The 12,272-nt window shown below is 43.1% G+C and overlaps 1 protein-coding gene across 4 annotated transcripts in view; it reads left to right on the plus strand.

Moving 5' to 3' along the window:
* PLXNA2 (plexin A2) overlaps positions 1-12,272 on the plus strand; it is a 320,075-nt gene that overhangs the window by 164,167 nt on the left and 143,636 nt on the right. The window contains exon 5 of one of the 4 annotated variants that reach the window (XM_078849842.1): positions 6,672-6,879. The exons of the other annotated variants lie outside the window; for them this stretch is intronic. Coding sequence (XP_078705968.1) covers positions 6,672-6,689 — 18 coding nt within the window. The 3' untranslated portion in view covers positions 6,690-6,879. Of the gene's footprint in view, positions 1-6,671; positions 6,880-12,272 lie in introns of those variants that run through there. 4 annotated transcript variants of the gene reach the window in all.

Raw genomic sequence — 12,272 nt, forward strand, 5'->3', positions numbered from 1 at the left:
TAATGTTCTAACCATTGGACCACCCTTCCAGTCTTAGCAAAAACATACTGCAGTATTCCACAGTGATGAAGAGCTGTGTTTTGAGGACAGAAGGGAATGTGCGAAGGTTTGTTATGGGGAATAGCTTACAACACCTTGGTCGTGTGTGAGCACGGCCTCCCCAGATGCATAGTCATTTATACACAGCCTTTAAAAATGTGGTTCTTTTTAAAAAATAAACCCTTCATAAACTAGTGATTCCAGCCTACAAAATCACTTTGAAAACATTTAATCTTCAACTAATCCCAAACTGTGCGTCACATATGGAAAGTGCTTCCAGAAATGGTTTCTTTCTCTATCTCCAGTGGAAAGCTTGGGGAGAATTTTTAAACCTTTTTTGAAAAATTTCAAACTTTCCAACTTCCTTTGCACAGGTTAAAAATTCATCAGCTCAGTCCAATTTCAAGTGAGTTGGTACATCTTTCTCCAGTTTTTCTTATTCCCTCTCTCCCATCTAAAGAAGCAAGTGCAGTGAATCACACGCACACAAATAGGAAGCTGGTGTGAAAGGGAATAGAGCGTTGTGCAACTGGCCAGATGCACAAGCACTACAGCTTGTATGTTCTCTTTTCTCTACAACATCTGGAACGGGCCGCTGCCAGGGGCCTGGTACCAGGCTTGACTGAGCAATGTTAGGATCCAGTATGGCAACCCCAATATTTCAAGTGAGATTTTGTATGCATCACTGCTGCCAGGTTGTATCTTTGATTGTAATAGGTTTTGGTTTTTTTTTTAATTAGAGCCTAAACTAAAATAGTTTTTCCAAACCTCCTTGAACTTTAGCTGGAGCCTGGACCCAAACCTCCCCTTGTTTTTCTGTTGAGAAGCCAAAACTCCAATGGGCTGAGGTTTCGCAACATGGGGAATAGACGGCCAGCCCTCTGTGGAGAAAGAGGTGGTTAGGGACTATTTAGAAAAGCTGGACGTGCACAAGTCCATGGGGCCGGACGAGTTGCATCCGAGAGTGCTAAAGGAATTGGCGGCTGTGATTGCAGAGCCATTGGCCATTATTTTTGAAAACTTGTGGTGAACGGGGGAAGTCCCGGATGACTGGAAAAAGGCTAATGTAGTGCCAATCTTTAAAAAAGGGAAGAAGGAGGATCCTGGGAACTACAGGCCAGTCAGCCTCACCTCAGTCCCCGGAAAAATCATGGAGCAGGTCCTCAAAGAATCAATCCTGAAGCACTTACATGAGAGGAAAGTGATTAGGAACAGTCAGCATGGATTCACCAAGGGAAGGTCATGCCTGACTAATCTAATCACCTTCTATGATGAGATTACTGGTTCTGTGGATGAAGGGAAAGCAGTGGATGTATTGTTTCTTGACTTTAGCAAAGCTTTTGACACGGTCTCCCACAGTATTCTTGTCAGCAAGTTAAAGAAGTATGGGCTGGATGAATGCACTATAAGGTGGGTAGAAAGTTGGCTAGATTGTCGGGCTCAACGGGTAGTGATCAATGGCTCCATGTCTAGTTGGCAGCCGGTATCAAGTGGAGTGCCCCAGGGGTCGGCCGGTTTTGTTCAATATCTTCATAAATGATCTGGAGGATGGTGTGGATTGCACTCTCAGCAAATTTGCGGATGATACTAAACTGGAAGGAGTGGTAGATACGCTGGAGGGCAGGGATAGGATACAGAGGGACCTAGACAAATTGGAGGATTGGGCCAAAAGAAATCTGATGAGGTTCAATAAGGATAAGTGCAGGGTCCTGCACTTAGGACGGAAGAACCCAATGCACAGCTACAGACTAGGGACCGAATGGCTAGGCAGCAGTTCTGCGGAAAAGGACCAAGGGGTGACAGTGGATGAGAATCTGGATATGAGTCAGCAGTGTGCCTTTGTTGCCAAGAAGGCCAATGGCATTTTGGGATGTATAAGTAGGGGCATAGCAAGCAGATCGAGGGACGTGATCGTTCCCCTCTATTCGACATTGGTGAGGCCTCATCTGGAGTACTGTGTCCAGTTTTGGGCCCCACACTACAAGAAGGATGTGGATAAATTGGGGACAGTCCAGCGAAGGGCAACAAAAATGATTAGGGGTCTGGAACACATGAGTTATGAGGAGAGGCTGAGGGAACTGGGATTGTTTAGTCTGCAGAAGAGAAGAATGAGGGGGGATTTGATAGCTGCTTTCAACTACCTGAGAGGTGGTTCCAGAGAGGATGGTTCTAGACTATTCTCAGTGGTAGAAGAGGACAGGACAAGGAGTAATGGTCTCAAGTTGCAGTGGGGGAGGTTTAGGTTGGATATTAGGAAAAACTTTTTCACTAGGAGGGTGGTGAAACACTGGAATGCGTTACCTAGGGAGGTGGTGGAATCTCCTTCCTTAGATATTTATAAGGTCAGGCTTGACAAAGCCCTGGCTGGGATGATTTAGTTGGGGATTGGTCCTGCTTTTGAGCAGGGGGTTGGACTAGATGACCTCCTGAGGTCCCTTCCAACCCTGATATTCTATGATTCGCAAAGCCAAAACCTGGCCTTTTTGACCTGTCCCAGCTATATTCAGCACCTTTCATAACTCAGATATTCCAAAGCACTGTGCAGAGCAACAAGATTGTGACACTGGCAGTGCAGTGACTCTTTTAGGCATTGATTCGGACCCTGAGAGCCGGCAGGGTTGATTTGCCATGCTCACAGAGGGCTATGTAATTGGGCAGGGCCACCATCTAAAATCCAATCTTCCTGCCGTGATTGCTCGGCTCTCTTTGTTTGATGGAAATGGGTGATTTCTTTAAATCCAGGAGACAGCAGAGAAAAGATTATGCTTCAGGTTATGGTTATCTTCATACTCTGAGGATTGCCAGCCCAAAAGCGAATTTATCGGGGCACTCAACTGTGGAGGAGTCACTACAAGCATTTCAGAGTATGTTAGGCGGCTCCCAACATAAATGCTGCTTTATACAGTCTTTGTCGAGCAAAATATTACTTTATATTTTTATTACTGACACCAAAGTGCTCCTGTGTGTCTCAAAACAGGAGGTAGGAGATTGTCAGGCCCTAAAGGGAGTCCAAAACACACACAGGCTTTAGGAGCCTGGTCTGGTTTATATGATATTTAAAGGTAATATCAAAGATGTGCCACCAAAGACAATCACACATCCTCTTTCTCTTTGGCTCTTCTTCAGGGTTTGTCTATCCAGTTTCTCTTGCAACACATATTTCCCTGTTCCATGCCCTTCTGTCTGTTAATTAGTATTCATGTTCCCTTCAAATGGAAATCAAGTGAAGTCTTCAGAAAGCTGAAGTGACTTGCATTATTAGCACATCACATGGGCGGGATGGGTGCCTGCTGTTCTGTCATGCATGGCAGTGAAAGATTTGGAGGAGTCCAAATTAGGTTTTCCAAATGAACTGAGATGCTTTGTGAAATAATTGAATTAAAAGAACCGTTCAAAATCCCCAAGAGTAAGTGTCCGGATTCAGAAGTACATATCAGCGCCGAATCAGAAGCCAAGAATGGAACAAACCTCAAACATAGGGGGCAGTGGGAGGAAGATTTAAAAACTTAGATCTGGATACAGTTTTAGTGGGCTTCCTAGCTCTGCTTTATTTGAGCCCTAGGTACTTTACAACATTAAAGACTGTTTGGGGCAGGTGCTGGCTATTTGTTCTGTTTGGACAGGGCCTAGCACTATGGTGCCCTGATCCAGGACTGTGACTGCTAGATGCTACTGCCATACAAATGATTAAATCATAATCATATGAACTACAAAATGGCCAGAGTAAACTATTTGCCCATAAAGCCCTGTTCTACTTACACTAACAAATCAGTGATGCTGGCAATAACAGAAAGCCCTGAGCCAGCCTGCTGCACCCTACCATCTTCCAGTGACTAATGCCCAGAGAAATGGTGTGGTTTGCAGCATGCCTTTGAAATTAGCAAATCCAGTCCCTGGTGGGTCAACCCCCTGGAAGAACACTTGGTGTTGTATACTGTCTCAGTTTGAGCACCACTGCTGATCTAAGATGCAGCAATATGGCGAGCCTTTAGCATTCTCGTTAATGAACGATATTTTCATTTTCTTCTCTACAAAATGCTGGTTGACTGTTTCCTCCCCTCCCCCTCCCTCTGCCTCCACCCCCGCAACTTTAAGGGGTGACTCATAGAAAGGCAACTTGTCCCAGTGTCTTGGGTGATATTAGTATCCTCATAAGAACATGATGATAAATATTTTTATGTGGGGTTAAAAAAATAACTCCTCCTATGTCTGGGACTGTGTGAGAGCAGGCAAACATTCCTACCCACAAAATGAATTCACTTAAACCCCTTCCTTTCAGAAAGGGCTGACCACACAGGAATATCATGCATTTAGAGAAACTGTACTAGAAACATCATTCCTTTGACAGTACAGAGAGGAATGGGCACTCTCCTATCTTTGTTTTGATTTCTCCACATTTAGACCTGTGTTTTAAATGGGCAGGACTCTGTAGGTAGCAGGGAATTTGGAGAAGGTGTCCCCCTGATATATCATTGTGGTATGGGGGATCCGGTTTTGATCCAATATAGAGTTTCGGGTTAGTGTTTCAGCAGAGGATGCAGACATTCCAGAGGAAGCAGACAAAGCCATTACAAACAACATTAAGGTCCTCATCCAGCACAGTACTTAAGCACATGCTTACTTTAGTTGTCCTATTGCTTTACAGAAGTTCAGTGTAACTACAGCCTTGAAGCCCCAAAATCCCACCTGTTCTGTAGGGTGGGTCCCATTGAATCACGTTGAGTTCCTGTTCCACATGGAATTTTAAGGCTCCAGCGCCGTACAGCAATAATACAGTTCAGCAAAGTCCGGGTTCAGTGTCCCTGAAAGGAGAGGTGACAGTGTCATTCCAACCCTAGTTGGTGAATTCATATTTTTTCTTAATGGCCTGAATTAAAGCTGGTTGGGTCCCTAAAACTATAAATTGTTCTGGCTTAGGTCATTTGAAATAGGATCCTTAATGCAACAGAAGTCCAGGTTTTATTTTGTTTTGCACTCAGTGTAATCATATTGATGGCAGCAGTGTAACATTCTTGAATTATGGGTGACCAGAGAGAAAGAAGGCATCTCCTTAGCTCCCTGATGTTATTGTCTCTGGGTTCAGAACGAGATGTGTAGGCTCCAGGCTAGATTGTGTAAATCTCGTTAGAAAGCCATTCCTAGCTAATGAAACCCTGGGAGAGAGGGATTTGGCTTCCCAGCCCTCAGCCTTATAGCAGAGGCTGGGATAAATCCATCTTCGGTTGTGTAAGCTGCTCTCTTCTCTCCCCCATCACATGCTTTTATTTATTGGTGAATCCGAGATGGTGTCATTGTTCTTTGAGATCAGCTTCAGGTCAGTAATTCATCGGGTACACTCCTGAGCAGATTAAAGTGGCAAACAGTTTATTTCTCTTTTAAAACAAAAGACTAGAAAAAAAAAGTCTCACCCGGTCTGATTTTAAAGCATTACTAGCTAACTAAATAAATAAATGAATGAAGTCACATCATGTAAGCCATCACCACAATTCACTTGGTACTATGTATAAATTCAAGGGACCAGAGCCGTTAAGAAAACCATTTGAAACGAAGTATACTAGATAAATGCATCTCATCTTTCATTACCTGTGTAGGCTGCGAATGTGCCTGCTGTAGAATCAGATCCCACTCAAGGTTGCGTTTAGTTGGATCCTACGTTGTTGATAAGCCCTGATTTACCAGCTCCTATTGTGTAAAGTAGGATTGACTGTGGCCTTTGTTTTTCTGAGTCCATTGAGGTGGTAGCTGAAGTTTGTGTGTACATATGTTGCATTGTTGGTCTTATTAATATAATTCATAATGAACAACTATGAACACTTGCTTTCAGATCCAGACCACACACAAAGACATGCTCTCTGTAGATTGCTAGGAAGAGTCAGGGAGCCCAACGTCACAATATCTAAGGGTCATATTGTCATCAAAATAGCTGCAGAGTGGTGTTTTAGCTGATCCTTGTGACATGCTTTCTCTTTCACTTACACAACCCCTACATGAAGGAAATATTGTATTAATCTGCAGGAAGGATTCAACGCACAAGATTATAACTGAGTTATTGGAGCATTTCAGACCATTACTATAGAATGCTGTTGTATTTTTTAATAAGGAAAACTAGTTACATCTAAATATAAGTCTAGAAACTTGTGTGAGTGGCAAATGGTGGTTGGTGGAAGTATAGCTGGTTTTGCTTGCCAGCCATATAAAAAGGAAAAATATATAAGCTTTCCATGTGCCAGAACAAAACTAAATGTGACAGCTCAGATAAAAATCCACTACAGAAAATGCATCCAGGCCCTTCTGGGATAGCAGGGGCTGCTGGAATATTTGCATTGTTTGCATTCTCTTTATCTCCTGTTTGTCCCAGTGAATGCAGGGTATCCTTTGCCTATAATGAAGGCTCTGAAGGTTTTAATACATCTTTTTAAAAACACTAACGAATCTTTCATAATGCTTTACAGTCTCATGTTCTGTAACTGAATGTGTTTTAGTTTGAAAATAACATTTAATGCCACTTTGGATTTCTAATTATTCTTCAATCGGACTTTGAGGACCCTGATGTCTTTGTCATTTCGATATGCACAAAAGATGGCAACATCAGAACAGCCAAACAACAAATTATTTCCATTGCTGATTACTAGGAGTGTGGTGAAATATGAAGACGTGGGGCCAGATTCATTCCTGTCACATTGAAATGTGTGGAGCATTATACCAGCAGCGAATTCATCCCTCAGATTCCCAAGTGTGCTGGGAGAAATTACAGCAGCAGTAACAGAGACGAAAATGAGGCAAGTGTGTCCCTGCCATGTCTGTTGTATAAAGAGCGTTACTTTTGTATGTATGATTGTTCAGGGTAGATTTGTAGTGCTGGTGGAGGGTGCTGCATTGACAGCACCAAAGCATGGCTATAGCATAGCAGGGACCACACTTCTCCAGCAGACTCATCTGTCTATGATGAGTCAGGGAGCCGCCCCCGTTTCTGGGTGATGTAACACAATCTGGTAATTTCAGGGGGATGGGACACCATCCCTGAAGCTCAGTTACTGTTTCATGGGAGCACAGTTAGTGTGCTTCGAGAAGGCAGGAACACAGCCACCAGGCAGACATTTAAAGGCCTTTACTTCATCCCTGTTAGATTTCCTGTATGTTTTTTTTCCTCCACCTCCAGTAAATCAGGTAGGGATCTTTGCTAGGAACAAGACATTCAAATAATGGTCAAGTGGGGAATTCATTAATTTTTATTTTATGTTGGAAAAACCGAAGGAAGTTCCTAACTGGCTAAAAACTTTTCACAGAAATAGTCATAAAGTTTGCCCTTGGCTCCTAGCTTAGTGTGACATGGGCACTGGAAAGAAGTCATCTTGGAGCTTCATGGAAGCTTTCAAAAATCATTTTATCCCTGTCCTTTAGGAGAATAAAAGTGTAAACACAAAGATTTTGAAATTAAGAGGAGCTGCTTTATTATGAATAGCCTTTCATTTACCTATCAGAAATTTTGTGTAACATCTACCAGTATATTAGCAAAGTGCTTATACTACTGCGTCTTTCATCCATATGCCATTTACAAACCAATCTACAAGCTGTACACAAGGATCACTTCCCCCACTACTGAAATGCAGCCACTTCTGGGCTAGGAAGTGACCACACACCAATGCAATTGCACTCATATACTACAGCGATTAGCAATTTTAAAAGCACCTAGATAAACACCTGCTGAGGGCAGGAATGGATGAATAATACTGGATGTAATTGAAACTGAATGGGGAATTTAGGGAGTCGAAATGTAATTATGTGGGTTTTAATGTAGTCCTTGACTCATGATCAGGCTTGAACACATGCTGAAATGCTCTCCTAAATAGAGATGTGGTCTTGAGACACCAGATTGAATACCCCCACCCTCAGGAAAATCTTCAGTGACCACAAGTGTTCACAATCTTGGTTTTCCTCATCTTGATTGCCCTTCCAGCCATGCAGCGCCCCCTAGCCCTAGAGAGTGTTGATGGTGTGGACTGGACTTAGACCTCTTGCTGAATGACCAGCATTGCTGCCTACAATACAGTACCTTGTTGCTCTTCATAGGTCTCCCGTATGCTGATCCAGCTCATGGTGGACAGTAGCCTGAGGAGGTATACTGCACTGTTACTGAAGGAGTGAGCATCAGCAAGATACACAGCTAATGCCCCAGAGAACAATAAGCGTGGAGGTAACCAAGGAAATAGTCTAACAAACAGTAGCCAAGGAAATACCCAGTACTAGGAAGACAAAGGGGCTAGTAAGCTCCAGGGTGCTGTTAATCAAGGGAGAACCAGACCACTGAATTGATGGCACTCAGTAGAAAAGTTGTTCCCATCAGCTAAGAGGTACATTTCCCCTTGTGTCTCAGCTGCTAGGCTGCTTCTCATTTAAGGATGCTCTCCTTTGACTCTGGAAGACAGTATATTTATTGGGAATTGCATTCAAAACAGCTTATAGGACTGGGCTATTCAAGCAAACATTCCGAAACCAAGATTGAAGGAGAATCCTCAAACCCTGTATTAGCAGAGAATGAAATGCAAAGAAGACTCCAAAGATTTGTGCAAGCATGAAGCCAAGGGCAGCAATACAGTGTGCAGTGCTGTGGGACCAGAGCAGACTGCCAAGCCCTTCCATTATGAGAGGAAGCAGTGGATGTTGGTTAGGCTGGGGGGAGGGGGAGGGGCATTGAATTAGGGCCCCAAGGTCCCATACCAGACTTGACCACTGATGCAGTGTGTGACCTTGACCAAGTCATTTAACCTGTCTCTGCCACAGTTTTCCCTTATGTAAAATGGAAATAGCATTTGTCTGCCTCTTCAGAGTGTTTAGGCTTAATCAATAGACCTGGGCAAGTAATGGGAGGACAATTATATTTAAAAATTTCAGTCCTTTCCATTTTTCACAAAATTTTAATTTAAAAATAAAATTGAAATTTGGGAAATACTGACTAGCTCCATGAGTGAGTGTATGTGAATGACTTTAAGGCCTCGGTGCTGTGGGGGTGAAAAGTATCATTACTGCTATAATATCTACTACTATTTCATTAGTGATAACCTTCGTTGTAACCCCTGGCTATAAACAACCCAACCTGTCTTTTCTACCCCATCGAGCTCACAAAGGATGGAGTAGTTTGATCTGAATCTTAGAGCTTTTTGTTTCTAGCGTGACTTCTGGCCAGTCGCCATAATGAAACAGCTAATTAATTTAGAGAATGGGAAGTGAAGCAGAGTTCTTGCCCAAGGTCATAGGGAATTGCTAGGTCTCTGGAGTCCCAGGCTAATGCCCTAACATTGACTCATCCTTCCTCTCATACAATGCCTCATCCGTGGCAACTCCCCCCAAAATGTCCTTCCCCTGTGCTAAAGCAAAAGAAGAAGGAAAGAAGCACGTGGCCCATAAGGTCTCATCCAGCCTTGCAACCTGCAGCCACTTCCCTGATACTGAGTTCAACTGCTTTTATTTTATAAAAATAAAATGGAGAGAATACAAAATTCAGGAACTTCCCTGAATAGTCAACAAGCTAGAAATTTTGATACCATGGAGATGGGCTTTGTATAAGAACCTTGGATAGACTAAGTGAAAGCCAAGTCAAGCCCAGGAAAGAGTTTTTAAGCAATAAGAAAGTTAAAAGTGGAATTGGAGAGGGAATTTCTCAAGGTTTCACCATTATCCTTCTCCTAAGGCTTTGTCTTCACTGCTTTAAAAAAAAAAAAAAAAGGGTGTATTTTTTACCATGGGGTAACTAACACATGGGAGCTATCTCGAGGTAAAAACACAGATAAACTAAGTAAAGTCAAGCCCCAAGTTACAGCACAGTGCTGAGTTAGCCTAGTTTTCCTCATGGTAAAACTAAAGTGTATTATCTTCAGTATGTTACTCCGAGACTTCTTGTTGTTGTTAATTATCATTTGTATTATCATAGCTCCTAGCAGCACCAGCCATAGACACTATACAAACGTAGATCAGAGAGACAGACCCTGCCCCAAAGACCTTACAATCTAGGTATAAAACAAGAGACAACAGAGGAAGACAAGGCCTAAGTTGCTCCAAACAAATGTTACCTTTATTCTGACAGCAAAGACAATGTTGTTGCACTTGGGGTGAAAGAGTGGCAGGTGCCTGTACTATCAAAGTGCTGATGTGCTACTCTATAGAAACGGAGCCCCAAGTTCTCCTGTTACCTTTGTGTGCAACGCAAGCTGAATACACCAAATGCTCAACAGCATTCGGTTTACATTTCCTTTCAATATGGTGTCCTGCAGCATGTCCCAGATGAGATTTCAGTATATCTACATTGAGCTGTTTTCTGTGCAGATATATTGTACTGTAACATTTGTCTCTGGTGTACTGTTGTAATTGAACATCCACTAATCTGGTTCCAAGGGGTACCTGTGTGTGATGACTGCCACAAGGCTATGGTTTTCGCCATTGGAGGGAAAGGCTTACGGTTCATTTTGTGTCAGAATTACAAGGTGTTAGATATCTTAGGAGGGTTCATTTTTCACATTGGTGGTCAGGTTCCTAAATTACTTTTGACAGCTTGATGGGCTGATATACAAATGGGTAGAATGACAGACAGAGGGGCAGAAGATTGACTAGCAAGGACAAAATGAACTAGTTAGAAAACAATACTACAAAGGGTATCTGGACTACAATAGTCTTCCTGCATCAAATGACTGGTGGGTCAATGGTCAGACTACGAACACATTACTAATATGGAGCTGAGATCTTAAAAACTGCATCAGAGATTTCAATGAACAATTGCCATTGAAATTAAATGGAGTTGTGCATCTAGATCCACTGGGCAGCTTTGTAAATTTCTTCCTACATTTCTGTCACACTTATCCTGAAGAACCTTGAAACATTTTAAAGACACTAGAGACAAGGATCATTTCACCACTTCGGAAATACAGCCATCTCTAGAGTTGAACACAGTAGTTGTTTAATGACGCACGAGAGCACAGCCTGACCATTTGGGACAAGAAGTATCTGCAAGGGGAATTTAGATAGCCAGTCTCCGCATTAGAACTGGTCCAGAAGACATGGGCTAACACACAGTCTCCTAGGAGCTGCAATGGCCAAAAGGAATCACTGGGTGGAATTCTCTGGCCTCTGTTATGCAGGAGGTCAGACAAGATGAACACAAGTCCCTTCTAGCTCCAAAATCTATAGTATGCTCAGGACTTCAGTTTTGCAATTCACCTGAGAGTAGCACTTTCAGAAGCATAACACCCTTCAGCACCACCCTGTAGCATTGCTTCTATACTGACTCAGAGGGACAAGTACCATCTAATGTAGCACTTCAGTGCACTGCTTGCCATAGTTTTTCCTAGCACCAGTTCCCCATGGGGAGTTCTGACAGGTCTCAGTCCTGCTCAGCTTGTGAGATGAGTTCCCAGGTGGAGGTGCTGCAGCTGCAGGCCAACTAGGAACAGAGGTAAACAGGATTTGGAAGCTGTTGATTTCCACTAGTACCGTCGTCTGGACAGAGCATCCATTAAGTGATTATGGCAGTAACAAACAAGGTACAGAAGGACAGTGCTGAGGTTGGGTTATTTAAATTATATTCATGTGTGCCAAGGAAACCGACAGAAGGAGCTAATCAAACCTTTTCAGTGTCATTGACACCATGGGAAGTGCCAGACCAGAAAACAAAGCCCACATTGTTGCAGAGCACAGCCTGCCGGTCTCTTCTGGAGAGGCAGATGCAAGGTTCCCTGCTGTGCTCTGCCCACTGCCAGTTAGCCATGTGGGATCCTTTTCAGCATGAGCGGCAGGGCATTTCCTCCTCAGCAATTCTGGGTTTTCATCTGAACAATGGATTTAGACAAAATGTGGCATTTTTGTCTTGGTGTTTGCACCCCTGGAACTTGGTGAGGGAGAGGTGGGTCTCAGCCATACCTCAGGGATGGCTCAAAATCTGTGCTAATGGCATGAAAAAATAATAGTGGAGAATGGAGGATCTTATGGTTAAGGTACTGGAGAACTATGTTTAAGTCCCAGCTCTGACTCAGACTCCACTGTGCAGTCTTGGACAAGTTACATAATCTCTATCTGCCTCAGTTCCTCACCTGTGAAATAGGAATAATTAATGTTTTGTCTGTCTAGTCTGTAAGCTCCATGAGAGGGTGATGGTCTCTTATGTGTGTGAGTGCACAGCACAACTGGGCAGTGATCTCAGTTAAGGTATCTAGGTGCATCTGCAATACAGATAATAGACACCCTCC

Source organism: Lepidochelys kempii, chromosome 21 (genome assembly GCF_965140285.1).
Source record: "Lepidochelys kempii isolate rLepKem1 chromosome 21, rLepKem1.hap1, whole genome shotgun sequence".
NCBI lineage: Eukaryota > Metazoa > Chordata > Testudines > Cheloniidae > Lepidochelys > Lepidochelys kempii.